This window comes from Mus musculus, chromosome 6 (genome assembly GCF_000001635.26).
Source record: "Mus musculus strain C57BL/6J chromosome 6, GRCm38.p6 C57BL/6J".
Taxonomy (NCBI): domain Eukaryota; kingdom Metazoa; phylum Chordata; class Mammalia; order Rodentia; family Muridae; genus Mus; species Mus musculus.
In genome coordinates, this window is record NC_000072.6 from 38,908,148 (window position 1) to 38,925,195 (window position 17,048).

The 17,048-nt window shown below is 47.9% G+C and overlaps 1 protein-coding gene across 8 annotated transcripts in view; it reads left to right on the forward strand.

The window, feature by feature from the left end:
- Positions 1–17,048, forward strand: part of Tbxas1 (thromboxane A synthase 1, platelet) — a 220,432-nt gene that overhangs the window by 43,989 nt on the left and 159,395 nt on the right. For 3 of the 8 annotated variants that reach the window (XM_006505878.3, XM_006505877.4, XM_006505879.4), the window contains exon 1: positions 10,826–11,094. In XM_006505878.3, coding sequence (XP_006505941.1) covers positions 11,006–11,094 — 89 coding nt within the window. In that variant the 5' untranslated portion in view covers positions 10,826–11,005. Of the gene's footprint in view, positions 1–3,308; positions 3,400–9,928; positions 10,087–10,263; positions 10,408–10,823; positions 11,095–17,048 lie in introns of those variants that run through there. The other 5 variants (XM_017321500.2, XM_011241280.3, XM_017321499.2 and 2 more) reach the window with 5 other exon arrangements.

Genomic DNA, 17,048 nt, shown 5'->3' on the forward strand with positions numbered 1-17,048 from the left:
AAGAAAGAGTGTTTCTTCCTTTCTGTTGGCTGTGTATTGCTTCTATCCTTGTCTGTTCGTTTCCCTTCAACTCAGTGGTTCTTTGGGATAGGACATAGGATTCAGTGCTACCTTTGCCAGCACCTCTGTGCTTCCTGTCTGGCCTGGAGGAAGCTCCATTCAGACAACATCAGCCTCTCATTGCTGGAAATCCTCCATCTGCCTGCCTAGCATTTTGAGAAGCCATATCCAGACTTCTGCTTGTGTCTTGTTCACTCGGCCACAGCCTGGGCTATTGGTCTGTTCTTCATGAAGATTGAAGTTTGGAGTGCATGGCTCTGTCCCTCTGTCCCTTCCTTTCTTCCTCCCTCACGGTTGTTAGGGAGATGACCAGTGTGGGTGACTGGGTTCTGACTCCTCTCCCTGCCAGTTTCTAGCCTTGTCTTCAAGGGTCACTGGGCTGGGCTGGTAACAGCCTGGCAGAGTGTTCTCTCATCCCAGCTGTGCCTGAATCAGGAGACGGCCGGCCGTTGCCATCAGAGGAAAGAGCGAGTGTGGAGTCCTAGTACAAGATGGCACAGAGAGCTCAGCAGAGCTCCAGTGAGAGTCCTGGCATCTCACTGACTTAGGGCCCTGGAGAGACATGACACAGATGCCAAAGCTAAGCAACCCAGGGACCGCCGCTTTCTGAGGAGGGGGAGGATTTCAAGCAGAGAGCCAGCAACCTGGTGTCAGGGATGCTCGATGAGAGTGGGCAGCTACCTCGGTGCCCAGATCGTCTGTGTTGTCCCCGGGCATTTACCAAGACTGCCATTGTCACCCAGTTGTTCCATCCTGTGATTTCCATTTCCGGCTGATGTCCTGGTCCCCCAGGTGCCCCCCAGCTCTGTCCTTCAGCCTGCCACCCAGTGGATACTCCATGTGTCTTGGGTGATGGCATTAGGTCCTTCAACCCTAGATATAGTCCAAGTTCTGCCTCAAATCCTCATTGCACTACTATTCTATAAGATTCTCGCTGTAAGAGAATCAATCACAGGGAGAGAGTGTGTGTGAGCAGAGAGAGTGCTTGACTGATTTTGCAAAGCATCCCTACGAGGCTCCCAGACCTTACCTTGGCAGTTTTCCTATTTCTTGGTAGCCTGACCAAGCAGATAGAATAATGTGGTCCATTCCATGGGGGGAAGGCTGCATCTTCTGACATGACTTATTCTAACCGACAGCTTATTTCAATGAGCAAATGTAGTTAACACACCCCAAACTGATTTTGTTGGTAAACATCACCCAACTGTTTTCTTATTAATTTACCTTGGCAACACCTCTCCATCATGCAATTATGTGGGATTTTAGACCCATATTTACACCCATCCCACACACACCTTATGCTACCTCATCTTCTACTACTGTGTGGAGGGAAAGGACACTCTCTTAGGTTTCTGCAGGACTTCGTATAATGTTATTGGGAGATGTCAAAGACACTTGATCCCAGGAGTGTGGTGGCAATAAAAGTTAGGGGCTGCCCAGGGCTTGGGGAGAGGCCACCTGGAGGAGAGGTGTCCTTTGGAATCTGAGGGGAGGAGAAGAGTCTCTAGGCCAGGTGTTTTCTGGATTTCCATTCAGTTGCTGTAAGACTAGACTTTGGAATTTTAAAATGCCTCCCCTTGAACTATAAGTACTGGGAGACAGGAAGGGCTGAGAAACTCGGGCGTCCTCACCAGGAGCCCAGATCAGCAGCAGCAGCCCCTGGGAAGTTGTTAAAATGCAAATTCTCAGGTCTCAGCCTAGACCCACTGAGTCTGAAGCTCTGCTGAATGGCCCAGATATTATTGTGCAGGGGAGTCCCGTGAGATCAAGTTGAAGGACCAGTGCACTAGAGACTAGGAGCTTCAGATACTCCCCTTAAAAATAACTGTCCTCGGGGTCGAGGAGATGACTCAGTGGGCAGAGCGCTTGCTGAACAAGCCCAACAACCTGAGTTTGAAGCCTCAGAACTTGGGTAAAACTGGACCCAGTTGTGCGTACACCCAGAATCCCCACACTTCTGTGGAAGATGGGAGATAGAACCGGGAGAACCCTGGGAGGTTGAACCCTGTCTCAACAAACAAGCATCTACACCCAGGGTTGTCCCGGAACCTCCATGAGCTTGCTGGCTAACACACTGACACATATGAACGTGTGCTGTGCACACAGAGCCATGTCGGACCCCTCTGCCCACCAAACAGAAAAGCGAATGGCCTTCATCTTCTCCATGTCCCTCAGAAGTCTCATCCTTGGTTCTTGCTTGTAGCCCCAGAGCCTTGAGGTCTTCCCCTCAGGGCAGTGCGTCCTCAGGTAGGGTGGGGCTTAACTCCACAGCCTTCGGCTGGGAGCAGAGTAGGCCGGACAGTTTTTCAGTGGATAAGAAGTTACAAGTCCCATGGAGCCTAGGAAGGGCCATCTTTTCCTACTGTGACAAGTAGTTCTGTGTTCTTGTCATGTACAGTGTTCTCTTCTATCCAACAGCCCAGGCTTCTCCCGGGGCACACTGTTTTGGTCTTCAGCCTCTCCAGTTCTATTTGAGGAACATTCCAGAGCATGCCCAAGATGGCTGTCATACATTGTCTCCCTTGTGTGGCCTCAGCCCTGTTTATGAAACTACAGCTGTGTGGGTCTCCTGTCTGTGAGTCTCTCTCTACAGCCCCTAGGTATTTAGTATGTGTCCTCCCTCCTATTCTACCTTCTTTCACACATGTGCTTGAACACATGCATACCTGCCTGCTCACACATGCACACACACATGCAGGCCTGCAAGAATCTTAACCACAAGTCTGGCACCTTCAGGATAAAGTCCAGGCTTCTTAGCCTGGTATCTAGAGGCCTCCATCTGCTGGCACCGCCCCGAGTCTAGCCTTATCTCTCATTAGCTTTCTTTGTGAACCCTGCCTCCAGTCAGAAGGGTCTACTTGGGAACCCTTGATAAGATAAGCAAGCAGAACTAGAGACAGTGAGTCCAGACAGCCATGGGCAGCTTCTAGTGCTTGAGTTAAGTAGTGCAACCTAGAGAATGTTCTGTGGAGAGAGGTCTAGTGGCTCCACAACACCATGGTACTGTCTTTCCTTCTGGAAGTTCACCATCATAGCTTTCTTGGACACCTAGTTTTGAGTAGTCACTTGATGGCTATTGTCTAGAAAATGTTCCCGCTGGTTGGGTAATGGGAACACACTGCAATTTGCTGGAGTGCTACCACCTACCCTCATAACCCAAAGAGCACTACTGCCACCTGGTGGCAGCTACCTAAAACACAGGCAAGAGTTCATTTCATTTATTCCTTCACTCATTCAGCATTCTGTGAACTGAGAGACAAGCAGGCACCTCCTGGCCACTGGAGGCACAACACTGGGCCAGATATAGTCTTCATTAGAAGCCTAACTTATGCTTGGAGTGTAAGTATATAGAGGTAACCTCGGTGGTATAGGTTTGAGGTGCTATGGTAGGGAAAAAAATGGTCAGACCCTGCTTTCTGGGATGTCCTGGGGGCCTTTCCTGAGGGGGCATCTACTCTTGAGTAATGAAGATGTTTAGGAAAGAACCTAGCCTATGAAGGAAGGGTGAGGTGTAGGTGACCCAGGGCCTGCCATAAGTTCATGAGCTAGGACTCTCTCTCTCTCTCTCTCTCTCTCTCTCTCTCTCTCTGTCTGATAGTACTGAGGATTAAGCCTAGGGCCTATGCTTGCAAGCGCTCGCTCTGTCACTGAGTTCCAGCCATGGTCATAGAGCAAATCTTTTTTTCAGTTCACAGTGTTCTCAGGGTAGAGGAAACTGAGCCTTGGTTTAGGCAGCACCAGATCCTAGAGGGTCTTTGAGTGGGCTAAGATGAATGTCACATGCAGACAGACCCAGAGTCCCTGTGAGACTGGGAGCAGGCTCCTGGGAGTTGGATAAAGCAGACCCCAGATCTCAGCTGAGCCTCTAGGTAGTTGGGAAGTTGAAGGTTGACACGCCATCCCCTTAGGAGCTAATACCTCTCCATGCCTGTCTCCTGATCTGTTGGTCCAGATGTAGCCTTGGTTACTAGCCTGTTCTAGTGCCTTGTCCCACAGAAGAGTCTCATGGGCTCCCTACCAGGGGCAGGAATGTTCTATATCCCCTAACCTAATGGTTTTTCCTCTTAGGTCTGACTCCACCTCCCAGCCTCCTCTACAGTTAGGTGTGGCCTCATATCTGAATCCAGGCCAAGGCAAAAAGTAGTAGAGATCTCTACTTCTTCCAGGCCTGACTTGCAAAGCACCACCTCCCAGAATCCCCTCCTCTTCTTTCCCATAGGCTAGTTAGCTATGGCTGATCCTGCAGGGATGTCTGAAGGTCTGTTGAGTGACAAGCTTATGGGATGAAGGGAGCCTGGATCTTCAAACACTGTGTGGGAGCTGCTCACAGGATGCCTTGCTTTGGACCATTATGTGAATGGCAACTTTATATCTATTTCCTTACAAGGATTGGCAGATCTTTGTTACAACATTATTCTTCCTAGCTTCCCCCCTAGACCCAATTCTAATCTCCATGCAATTCTTTGGGGATAGCAGGGTCCTGCTTTGCACTAATGATTTTCTTGGAGGCAGCTGCTGCCTACACTCCTGACTGATAGCCCATCTTCTGCTGTATGAGCACTGGCCCTGTGTAGATGTTATGGTGCCCTCTTCACCCTGTGGTGGGATGTTCCCGTGCTGACAACATAAGGAAGGCCACTATGGTCTTGCTGTCAAGCTCTGTAGAGTCTGAATTCTGCGTTCTAGCCATGCAGTCTCTTTCCTCAGTGCCTGGCTTGCCCAGTGACTGGGAGGTGACAAATGACTGTTCCGGGCTCTAACTTGCTGAAAGCTCTCTGACTTGCCGCAAGGCAGTCGAGCCATCTGCTGACTCTGCATGTTCGTAGGCAAAGCGTGTCTCATTGTCAACATGTGGCCACACTCAGCCATGAGACATGCCAAGAGAGAGTCTCTGACAATTTAGGACGTGCCAACAGCTCACAGGCTGAGATCGTGGGTGACATATATTGATGGAAAAATGGAGAAGTGAGGGAGGCAGGCTTGGCCATATCTGGAGAGCAACATCAAGAGCAGCCCGTGGTAGCTCTGTCTAGTAGCACTGTCTACTGCCTTCTGATGACATACCCAGTCAAAATCTAAATGATCGTGTCACTTCTGCCTCCCTGAGATGGGAAGACCTGTGTGATGTTGACACGTGGGTGTTAGATGCTCATCTGATGAGCCAAATTTCATTTTAAGTAATGAAGTCAGAAGGAATGTAATTGGTCTAACTAGCATCTCCTCACTGCCCTGCTTGAAGCTCTTTAATGGTTTCCCCACTCCTCAGAGGGAAAGTACCGACTGTCCCACATTTCTCCTACAGCATCCAGTCCAATATAAGGCCTTGTTCAGGGCCCCAGCATTCTCTACATTTTTCAGGCACACAAAGCAACGGCAGTCAGTCCCTTGTGCAAATCCAATGAGTCACGGTTGTGAGAATGAATGAGAAGGAGGAGATTTGCAGACGAGTAAGAGACACGAGCATGGAGCACAGACTCGGCGGTGGAGGAATGGATGTCTGTATGTCTTTCTAAATACAAGCCCAGTGGGATCAGTTCCTGTTCAGTTATCATATCAGGGTTCTCGTGGCCTAGGCTGCTGTCTGACAGAGCAGCTGCCAAGGAACCAATGGAATGAGCTGTAGTGGATGAACAAGGGGAGCCGTGGGCATACTGAGGGAGGCTTGGCAGGCAGAACCTGCAGGGATTGGTGCTTCACTCATGGCAAGAAATGGTGGGTAGGAAGAGGTAAAGTCACGGGTAAGCCCAAATTTTCGACTTGGAGCCACAGAGACAGAATGTGGGAGAGGTGAGGCGAGATGGAAGCTGCAGTCACGAATCTAGTTTTAGATATTTCCAATCGGCAGCATCTGTGAGATAGTTGTCAGGGAGGGGGACCCAGTGGGCAGCTGGAAATATTGGTCTGAAACTTGGGAATGAGAATGGAGCTGGAGAGGACAGACTGGGGAGGGGTGGGCCCCGAGGATGCTAATGACGGGCAGGAAGGAGAGACGGCAGAGCGACAGGCGGCATGCTTGCACAATGAGATCGAAAATATGGTCCCTGCCCTCACAAACCAATACAAAATCAAGATTTGACATAGACCTTAAAGCTGTTTATGCACCTGTCCGTATTTCCATAGCAACCCCGAAGCAAAGAGAGAGCTCTGCCCTTATCACAGGCAGGGAACACACACAGATGGCTGCTGTCTTTCACAAGTCTGCAAATGCATGCTACATCCTCTTACCACATCATGCACAGACAGTGAGTGGCACCTGGTCCAGCCCTTTCTAAGCCTGCTTTTCTCTAGCCCCGACTCTCTACACACGCCGCTCCCAAAGCCATCATGAGGGTAACCATAGGGACCCCAATACCAAATCCAAAAACATGTTGGGAGCCACTGCACTCAAGCAGTCAATGTCCTTGGCCATGCCCTGTGACTGCTTGCATCAAGTGCTTGCTGGGTTGAAGTTTTGCTAAGCCAGGTACACAGAGCACATCCCTGTCCCCACAACTATGAGAGTTGGGGGGAAAATTGAGATTTGGAGCAATAGTGTAAGTTCCTAAGACCACAGGAACTACAGTGTGAGGACATTTAGGAACAAAAGGGTTTGAGTCCCTCAGCACTGAATATGGCTTCTCTGTGATTTTTTTGCTCTCTGGAATCCACCCTCCTCTCTCCCAGACTTCTCTCTGCCCTTCCTTGCAGCATGTGTTCTCTCTCTCTCTCTCTCTCTCTCTCTCTCTCTCTCTCTGTATGTGTGTGCATGTGTCTGTGTGCAGGCTTTGTGTGTGTGTATGCACACAAGTGTGCATGCATGAGAGAAGGTCAGAGGTCAACGTTGGATGTTGTTTCTTGGGATACCATCTACCTTGGTTTTTGAGACAGTGTCTTTCATTGGCCTGGGGCTTTCTCAGTAGGGTGTGCTGGCTGCTCAGCAGACCAAAGGGATTCAACTGACTCTGCCATTCCAGTATTGGGATTTTATTTAAGCTTGTGCTACCACAGCTGACTCCTTTGTGTGTGCTCTGGGTATTAAAATTGGATTCTGTTGTTTACACAGCAAGCTTCTTACCAACTGGGGTGGGAGGGGTGGGGGTGGGGGTGGAGTTTTTGTTTTTTAGTGGCTCACCATCCATCCTATCCACATGCAAATGTCTCTGAAGATGGAAGCCATTCTCTCACTTCAGGTCCTTCTCCTCATTGTTGCAGGTCAGCCTTGTTACCTGTGAGGTCCTTTATGTGCTTGTGCTCAGCATGCAAACACTGGAGCCACTGTCCTTTCCCTACCTAGGCTCTTTCCTGGACTCCTCCCCCTCCCCCCATGTCCTCACTGTGCTGCAGGACACCATCAAGGGGAGAAGTTAGAAGGTCAGGCATTACCGTTGACATCCTTCATCCCCTAACCCAGCTCCCAGAATACAACTATCCATTATGCCTTTCCAGAGCCTCAAAGATAACTCTCCTAACCAGTTTCCATGCCTCCTGATTCACTCAGAGCATCGTCTCCTACTGTGATGACCCACAGCCTCTTGGCTGGACTCTTCCTCAAAGGTATAAACCATCCTATCTACCTGCTAATAGGTATTTCTAGAAGCATTGCTCACCTCTTCCCAGGGTTCCTCTGAGGTGATCTAGAGAGGCGCTTGCAGAGTGCTAAGGAGGTACCACACACTTTCTTTGCTCGGGGCTAGTCTGGCCTTGAGTGTTCCCTGAGGACGCCTCTTTTTGCCTCTGTCTTGCTTTTCTGTCAGAGACAGCCAAGCTTAGCACTGAGCAGCTGGGAACCTTCCACTGAGAAGCAAGGCACCTCTTCTCCACACATGCAGTTTTTAAACACAGGAATATGGAGGAAATACCACGGAATTTATGGAGGAAAAGCTTTAAAAAGAAACACAAGACTTAAGTCAAAACAGTTGACTCAACTTTGGGGAGATGTCTGCCTCAGGGTAGGAGGGGAAGGAGACGGAGTGTGGAGACAAGAGAAAAGCTCTGTGGGGTGCCTACTATGTGGTCTCAGTGCCCCTGACCCCCACCCCCAGCTCTCAGAATCAGGGGCCAGGAAGCCACGCTGCTCAGAGGTAACAGGGGCCAGGAAGCCACGCTGCTCAGAGAGGTAACACTTGCCTTTTCATCCAGCTATCCCACTTCTAAGAGATCCTGTAAAGTCAAGAAACTGGAAATGTGAATGACACTCTACAGAGGGTTGGCTAGTTGACTCCCCCAGTAACCATGGAATAGATCCATAAGTAGCTACGGATACCTTGCTCTGGATGTAGAAGTGACACACATCACAGAAGTGCAGACTTGAATACATCACAGTAGGTAAAATGGCATGGATATAAGAATTTTTTCCCACATGGAAAAAAATATTGATATATTAGGGGCAGTACTTTAATATGACAACAGAATGTCCCTACATTGCTTCATGAACTTCAAAAGTCTAATAAATCCTTGTTTATGTTACTTTCCTGCTGAAAATCCTTTAGGTCACTTATTTCTGACCCTACCGCTTCATCTTGGCTAGCTTGCTTCTCTTAGTCCTTGGTTATTATCTCTGTCCCGCAGCAGATAGAGAAAGGGTGTGGCTGTCTGTCTCAGTTTTCTATTGCTGTGATAAAGTACCATGGCCAAAAGAAACTTGGGGAGGAAAGGTTTATTTCATCTTGGAGTGCGCAGTCCATCATCCAGGGACGTCAAGCCAGGAACCAGAGGCAGGAACTGATGCAGAGATCATGGAAGAGTGTTGCATACTGGTTTGTTCTCCATGGCTTGCTTGTTCAGCCTGCTTTCTTATAGAACCCAAGAGTGTCTGGCCAGCATCACCCACAGTGAGCTGGGCCCTTCCACATCAATCTCCAATCAAGACCAGTTTTCCTATAGGCCAGTCCTTCGGAGACATTTTTTTTTTAAATTAAGAATTCCTCTTCCCCAATATGTTTTGGTTTGTGTCAAGCTGAAAGAAACCTACCAGGACACCATCTCTCCATAGCATTTGCAGTTTCTACAGATCGCACGTCACCTAGGGATACCTCCACACTTATTGTTATCCTTCGGGTGTGAGCAGCCCCTCAGAAAACTGGGTATCTCTGGCTGACCACTTGCATTCCATAACAATGGCAATGAGCATCTGGGGTCACATCAGGGGTGAGCGTACGTCATCCATAGGGTGATATAACAGACACATTCAGGACGGAATGGATGACCTGGCTTATACCACGACAAAACTATGTGACCTTATTCTAGTCCCTCTCCCTTTCTGGGGTTCTGTTTCCCTCTCTATAAATAACACTTTGCCACGATCAACATTTCTCAGAGCAAGTTCCTTAGAGTACTCCATCCGAGCTGTGTTAATAAATGCCCCTGAAGGAGGATTCTGTGGTCAAAGGCACTTGGGCTATGCTGCTGGCCACATCCCACTCAACATTCCCAGGGCATATCAGCAACTTCATAGCTCTGAATGGAGCTGCAGTAAATAAACTTACTGATTAATGTTTAGACCAGCCTTTCTCACACTTATCTCACCTTGGACGCCTTAGGGAGCACTGTGTGTGTGTGTGTGTATACACAAGTATATATGTTGTTTTTTCCACAGTGTTGCTCTGGCATGTGCACTGAATTCAGTCACATCTGAGGTTGTTCCTTCCCTGAGCATGGCCATAAACCTGCCGTTGCTCCAGTAGCACTAGCTGTCACTCTGCATGGTAGCTCCTTAATTTGAGCAGACTATCTGACCCTGTGGAGGAGAAGCCTACTCTGAGAGAGGAGAAAGAAAGATGGGGGGGGGTAGTTGAGGAAAAGAACAAGGCTCGTGGGTCTTACCGTAGTACTTAAAGCGCAGAAAGGTTTTCCCACCTCCAGGCCTCCACCCATGCTCTCTTTCTGCTTCTCCTGCAGCTCTCTACAGGACAAACTGCTTTCTCACAGGCAAATCTCAGTGATGGCTTTCCTCCCTAGAGTCTTCCCCACTATACCTCCTAGCAGGCCATCCCACAGGCTGTCCCCGAAGCTCCGTTTTGAGAACCTTCACAGCACTGTTCTGCACTGGTAATTATTCCTTCGTTTGTAGACTGTATATCCATCTGCAAAGAATCTTCTCCAGGGTTGGGGGCCAGCATCATTTGTGAGTATGGCGGATGCTGACCCCATATACACTCTATGAATGGCCGAATAACGTCATGGTGGGTGTTTTCCTGCTCACCCAACCTTTTTATCTGTCTTCAGGATGAAACACGCTGATGAATAAGCAAATAAAATCATCCAGTGTCTTTCATCAAATTAGACCAGAAGCTAGAACAGTCAACCCACACACGACTACGAGTGAGCTTTTACACAACCAACAACTCATGCTGAGAGCGCTCACCCGAGGTAAGATCTGTGGTCTGCACCAATACTGTGAGCATGCCTCTCCTCTCAGTCAGGAGCTTGCATCCTATAACCAATGCACTGGGAGGTGGTTGGCTACAAAGCAGATGATGCTGTCCACCTGGCCCCCAGAATCCATGGAACATTCAGAGTGCCCTGGCCTGTGTCACCACTGAAGTACAGATCGACAAAGGTGTAGAGAGGCAAATCTTGCAGGAGGTCTTTCTCTGAGGACGGCGTATTTGAGAAGCAGTCAATGGTTAACAACCATTTTGCTTCATGATGACCATGAGGCCCGCCTGTCTGCTCCTGTTTCTGGGGAAGCTAACATAAATGTTTATTGACAACACAGTCATCAAGAAAATAAAGTTGCTGATTCATTGCCCTGAAGCCCTTTGTTTCTCCCTCTGCTTCCTTCCTCTTTATAAAGAAAGGCACACTCTAAGAAAGAGCACTTTTGGGGGACTCACTTGATGGGATGTTCAGCTGACTACCTACTTCTTTCTCCACCACCTATATACAGATCAGGACTCCTATAAGGGCAGGAGAGCAGCACCCTCTTTCCTCCTGAGGACCACCCCTCCGGGGTCTCCGAGGAAAAATGGAAGTGTTGGGGCTTCTCAAGTTTGAAGTCAGTGGTACCATAGTGACTGTGACTCTGCTCGTGGCTCTCTTGGCCCTCCTGAAATGGTAAGTGTGGCCAACCACAGGGACTGCGACACTACAAATGTCAGCCCAGGAGCCTGTGGTGCCAGGTGGGGTATGCGGGCGTGTGTTTTTCTTCTTGTCTAATCTAGAGGGAGTTGAGTATTAACACGGCTTCGGAATTAAAAGCAAACAGCCAGGTTAATTTTTTGCTAAAATGCATGAGATTCAAGTGTCAGGAAATGCTGGAGACTCTGTGACTGGGAACGCTACACACAATTAAGTCTGAAAGAAATGGAAAAAGAAGCGGATTGGAAAGGCATCGGGGATGGCTAGAAGGGCTTTCTCCAACCCTGACGTACCTGCTCACCTTGTTTTTTGAAATCATTTCATGTTGAGTTTGCAACGAATTCAGCCTCTTGGCTCACATCAAGTTAAAGACATGGAAGCTCTTCGGCAAACAAACTTTACTGGGGACAGAGATGCCTGCAGGGTTAAGGACAAAGTGGTAGAATAAATTTCCCAATTTTCTAATATGTGGTAGAAGGGGATGGGTGCCAAATTAAGAGCCAGGTGTGGTGACAATGAAGCTGGGGACCCAGAAGGAATCTTAAACTTGTGCTACATACACTGTTGCTCTTTGTGTGTTTGTTAGTTCAACAACAGACCTTGTGTTTTAAAAGCTGGCCCCAATGGTGACTGTGAAGGACAGACCTCACAATGAGCTATATTTGTGTTTACCCAGCGGGGTCCTTACCTTTCCTGGAGATACCCATGGATTCCCAAACACTTGGATTTAGGTTGTCTCTGGGTTTTGAGGGGAAAGTGGAAAAAAAAAAGAAGAGCTGGAAGAGAGTTTCAATTTATGTTTCTAGTGGTAATAAAGCCACCCGTAGATTAATAGCTGGGAAGGCACTTTGAAAAACATCAAGCATTATGCAAATGTGAGGTATTATTCTTTTGGAATTTGCATAGCTGAAAGTGGAATGTGCGTTTGATGTTCTCTGATGATGATATGACTTATTGGAAATTGGCTCTGAAGCCCAGCATCGGGCCCAGTGCTCTTTTGGTTTTTAACTGGTTTGGTTATTTTTTTGAACTTTTCTGTCTCAGCATAGCTGATCTGGCATTGAAACCAGCCACGTGTGAAAACAAGAGCAAAGGGTAGTCCCTTGCCCCCGTCCCTAACAACCCACTTCAATGTGTTCTCAGTCTCTGTGGAATCCAAAACAAAGTATGTGGCATGCAGTAGGTGCATAATAGATGTCTACCACTATAATTTTCTCCTACTAAAAGCAGAGGAAAGCGTGATTGTGGGTGGGGAGGGATAAGACGAACACATGGGTAGTGTGTGCAAAGGCCTAGGTTTAAACCCCCACACTGAAAACGAGCCATCTTCAGTGGTTTGCTTTATGTGTCTTCTCACTTTTTATTAATGTTCTGGTTATGGGCTAGGGCTATAGCTCAGGTGGTAGAGAACTTGCCTGCATGCACGAAGCCCTGGGGTGGATCCCTAGTACCATACACACTGGGTTTAGTGACATTAATCTGTATGTAATCCCAGAACTGGGGCGGGGAGGAGGAGGGAATGCGTGGTAAGGGCAGGAAGATGAGAAGTTCAAGATCACTCTTAACCAACCCAGACTATATAAGATCTTGTCTCAGAGAGAGAGAGAGAGAGAGAGAGAGAGAGAGAGAGAGAGAGAGAGAGAGAGAGAGAGAGAGAGAGGAAAAAATGAAAAAAAGAAAGAAAGAAAAGAAATGCTTATCAATATTACTTTCTCTTCATCAGCCTATGTTCTGTGACGTTCAACGCCTTAGGCACCCGAGTCTTCCAGGTGGTCCTGCAGCATCAGTACCCCCTTATATGCATTTCTACATTGCCTCTCTGTGTCTTTTTCATTTCTGAATTCTTAACTCTCAGCTCTGCGCCTGACGTCTAGCAAGGCCTCAATAAATGTTTGATGAGCCACTGAGTGGGCTCGCACACGTTACCACTGCTCTGATCATGGAGAGGGCCCGTGTCTTGCCTGATAAGCTGCATAGCCGGGTGTTCCCAATCAGCTTTCCGCAGAGACTCATGGACATGCCACCCGGCAAGGCAGCTGTGCATGTGTAATCTACTCCCAGACCCTATTAATAACTGGGTTCAAAGACACCGAGTGAGGAGAGAGAGGCTCGGAGCACAGGTGGTGACTAGGAAGTAACAGTTAGCTTCCATTTGTTATCACAGAAATATTTATCGACTTGTTAATGTGTGCCAGCACGGTGGGAGGCCCGAGTATAAGGTCAGGGAACAGGAGATTTGGATCAAATGAGCCAGGGACGGGGAGACATGGCTGTGGTGGGGGTGGAGTGAGGCATGAGCTCAGTGCCTTCCAAGGTAAGGGGAGGAAGCATCGGTGAGTGCGGCCGCAGTCATGGTACCCTTATATGTGTGCCTCCATCCAGCTTAATAACAGCCATGATTGGGCTCCTTATGTTCCTATTCCAGGCAAGACTTAGGCAGCCATTAGAAGCAGCCCCAGCTTGGCTTTGGTAGGGCTTCCCACCCTCAGGCTACATCTCCTGTGTGGGAGGGGCTGTGTCTCTAGTGGAGGGGGCCAAAGGCCATGAATCTGAGGTATAGAGAGACCACCACAGTCATCTTAGATCCAAGAGTGTTTGTAGAGAGTCTCTGCGGAAAGCTGATTGGGAACACCCGGCTACGCAGCTTATCAGGCAAGACGCGGGCCCTCTCCATGATCAGAGTGTCCTACTGGGCTGTCTTCCGGGGGTGGCTTGCCTTTTGGTATCTGGCACAAAATGTCGTCATCTATAAAGTTCACAGTTGAGAACTATGCAATTCTGTTACAAAAGAAAACCACACACACACACACACACACACACACACACACACACACAAAACCCTCGTGTTTTAAGTGAGTTTAATGTTTTTCTGTTGGGCTGAAGTCACAGATATCCTTGACCATAGGTGGTCCATGGGATACGCCTAACTGGCCTGCTTTAGGTGTTCCAGGGAGACTGCAACTGAGAGTCTAACTGCTGAGTAGAAGAAAGCACCAGGGACCCTGGATCTTGTCACCTCAAGTCCGTGAATTCTTCAAGGCCCTGTGCAGAATCTCTCTCATTGTGATTCCAGAAGCTTGAGCTATGGCGTGCAAACACTGCTAATGTTTGGCTGCATGACGTCAATTTGACAAGTCCTTATTTATCAGCTCCAGACTCCCAGTTTGGCCTCTCCACTCCATCTCCTCAGTGTCTCCCAACACCCTGTGCATTGGTCACACCAAACCTCGAAGTGCTGGGTGTCCCATGCTGCACAGGGCCAATCTCCTTGCTTAGAAAACCTGTCCCTCTGCTCCTCCCTTCAACACTAAGCTTGGGGGTGTGATCTTGCTGGAGTGTTTCCTTTCTTCCTCCAAAGCCACCGAGAAGCCCCCCCCCCAAGCTTTTAGCAGCCTCTTCATTCCCATTCCTTTTGCTCACAATGCCTGCCACATAGATGTCTAATGAATGCTGGCAGAAGGCCCCGAGTCTCTGCCAGTCCTTTCTCCCTTGGCCTTCTGTTAGACTTCATGGCTGTGAAATCCACACCTTTTGCCATGAGCCTCTCTTGCTTCCTGAAGACCTCACATGTGCCAGGTGAGGCAGTGTGGTGCCTACCTCTATAATGATATCAGCTGCATGCCTTTCACTGCCCCACTTACCTTATAGAGCAGAGACCGTAGTAATAACAAGCAAATGACTATTAAGTATATGAGTGGATTTGGAGGAAAGACAAAAATAAATCCACTTTATCCAAGAGAGACTGCTATAAGCCAGGTGTGATATTTTTGATCATTTCCCCCAAACTGAGTTGGTACAATTTTTCAATAATGTTCATTTAAATGATACTTGATTGAGTGGAGTCATCTGGGGCATAGGTAGAGTCGGGGCTGCTTCAACTTAGGACTGGGGATGGAGTTGGGGACAACCATTATATTAGTGGCAAGGATATGAAGCCTATGTCATGGTAATTGGCACACTGTATAAATTGTGTGTGTGTATGTGTGTGTGTGTGTGTGTACATTGGCAACTTCTTATATTGCTCTCTACCATATGTATTGGGACAGGGTCTTTTACTCAGCCTGGTCGGCCTCCATACCAGTTTTCTTATGTTCAGTGCTAGAGATCCAAACTCAGCTCTTTATATGTCCCAGTTTGCTCTTGGCCCACTAAGCCATCGCCTTACCCCCATTAGATTAAAATGCACATTTCTTCTGGTGATACAGCTTAGCGATAAAGGGGCTTGTGTAGCACAAACAAAACCCTGGGTTTTACACCCATCACCGAGAAGGCAGGGGCTGGGGGAAGAACATCATTTCATGAAATTTTTACTCCGAGAAGTAAGTTGAGTTGAATAGTGCTTAAGTACTGCTAGTGTGTTTCAACTTTCAAGCAATACCTCAGGTCTGGCAGCTGGGTAGATAAAGATTTATCCCGTTAGAAAGAGTGTGAAGAAATAGCCCAACTATTAATAAGAGGCTTCTTTTAGCAATATGTTTAAGGGAGATTATTTTTCTTCTTCTTTTAGTCTTTCTATGGCTTTCTTATTTCTTAAAGGAGTGTGAATACTTAGCCAAAAATAAATAAATAAAAATAAAAATAAAGAGTGGGAACTCGCTCCTTTCACGGAGTACAGGGTGACACAGCAAGCAGACTCATACTTTGGGCATGGTGGGGTAGAAAATGAGGTGTCACAGTTTTATGTCGGGGGATTGGAAGGGTGGTGTACTCAGCACAGAAGGCGGTATGAAGGTGGCTCACATATGAAGACTGTGTGGGAGGGGTCTAAAGTGGAAGGCTTTGATGCCAGGCTGTGCTTAAAGCTCTGGCTCCAAGGTTCAGAGGTCTGAGCCAGTCCAACATTTACACATGGATCTGAGTGGGGTGGTGTGCTGATAAATGCCGCTAAGACTAGTTTAAATTAAAACTTGTTTGAGGACTGTTAGGACTTGAGACTATGGTGGAAAACCCCACCCCTGTGCTCAGAAGTTTCTTAGAAGAGAGCTTGCTTGCTGTACGGGAGAATGAGTTCCAATTCTAGAGTCTTATCTATAGCCAGGACATATTTAAGATAAGCCACTGGGGTAGAATGTGGGTACCAGATAAGAAACCTGGAGCAAAGCAGAGCAAGAAAGTATTACAGTCCGCGGTCCACATGTGCAGCAGGTCTGTGCTCATGGATTTGACCAACCTCAGATTAAAATATTAAAACAAAATGAAACAAAGATGGTGGAAACCCCAGGAAGCAAATCTGACTTGGCCACACGCAGACACTATACTAGATCCACCAGCACTAAGTGATGATGCTCTGGTACTTCCTTCTGAACCTTCCTGCCATGTCACGGCTCCTCAGCCTCCGCCCACCACTGGACTGAGCATACTTGCCTGGTATATCATTTGCACAGGACGGAGCCTTGCCCCTGATGCGCGCACCTGTACTGCGCATGTGCAGATTATGCCTTGCGGTCTTTCCCTAACGATAAAGCATAGCATCTATTTAGCCGGTCCTCCTATCCTATGGGCTAGTATACGTCATCTAGAGTGATTTAAGCACAAGTATGGTGTATACAGATTATATACAAAGCCTGGATTTTTTTGGTAAGGAACTAGAGAATCTTGTGTTTTGATGTCAGTTGGGGGTTCTTGAAAATCAGGTTAGGTGAATACCGAGGGACACCTGTGATTTCTGATTCATTCAAAGGAAGGAGGAAAATATGTCTAGGCTCATGATGTCATATTTACAGACTGGAGATTGGTCACTTCCCAGTGGTTTTGTTCCTAACGATATTTGGAATGTTGGGTTTAAGGTAGATCCACCCTTCTTTGAGATTCATAGAAGATCAAGGGCCCTGGAAAATTCTACAGGAAAAAAAGCCTATCCAATTTTATGTACTATGGCATTCCCACATTCATTTGATGAAGTAATGCTGTGTGCGGCCATGGTGGGAGGG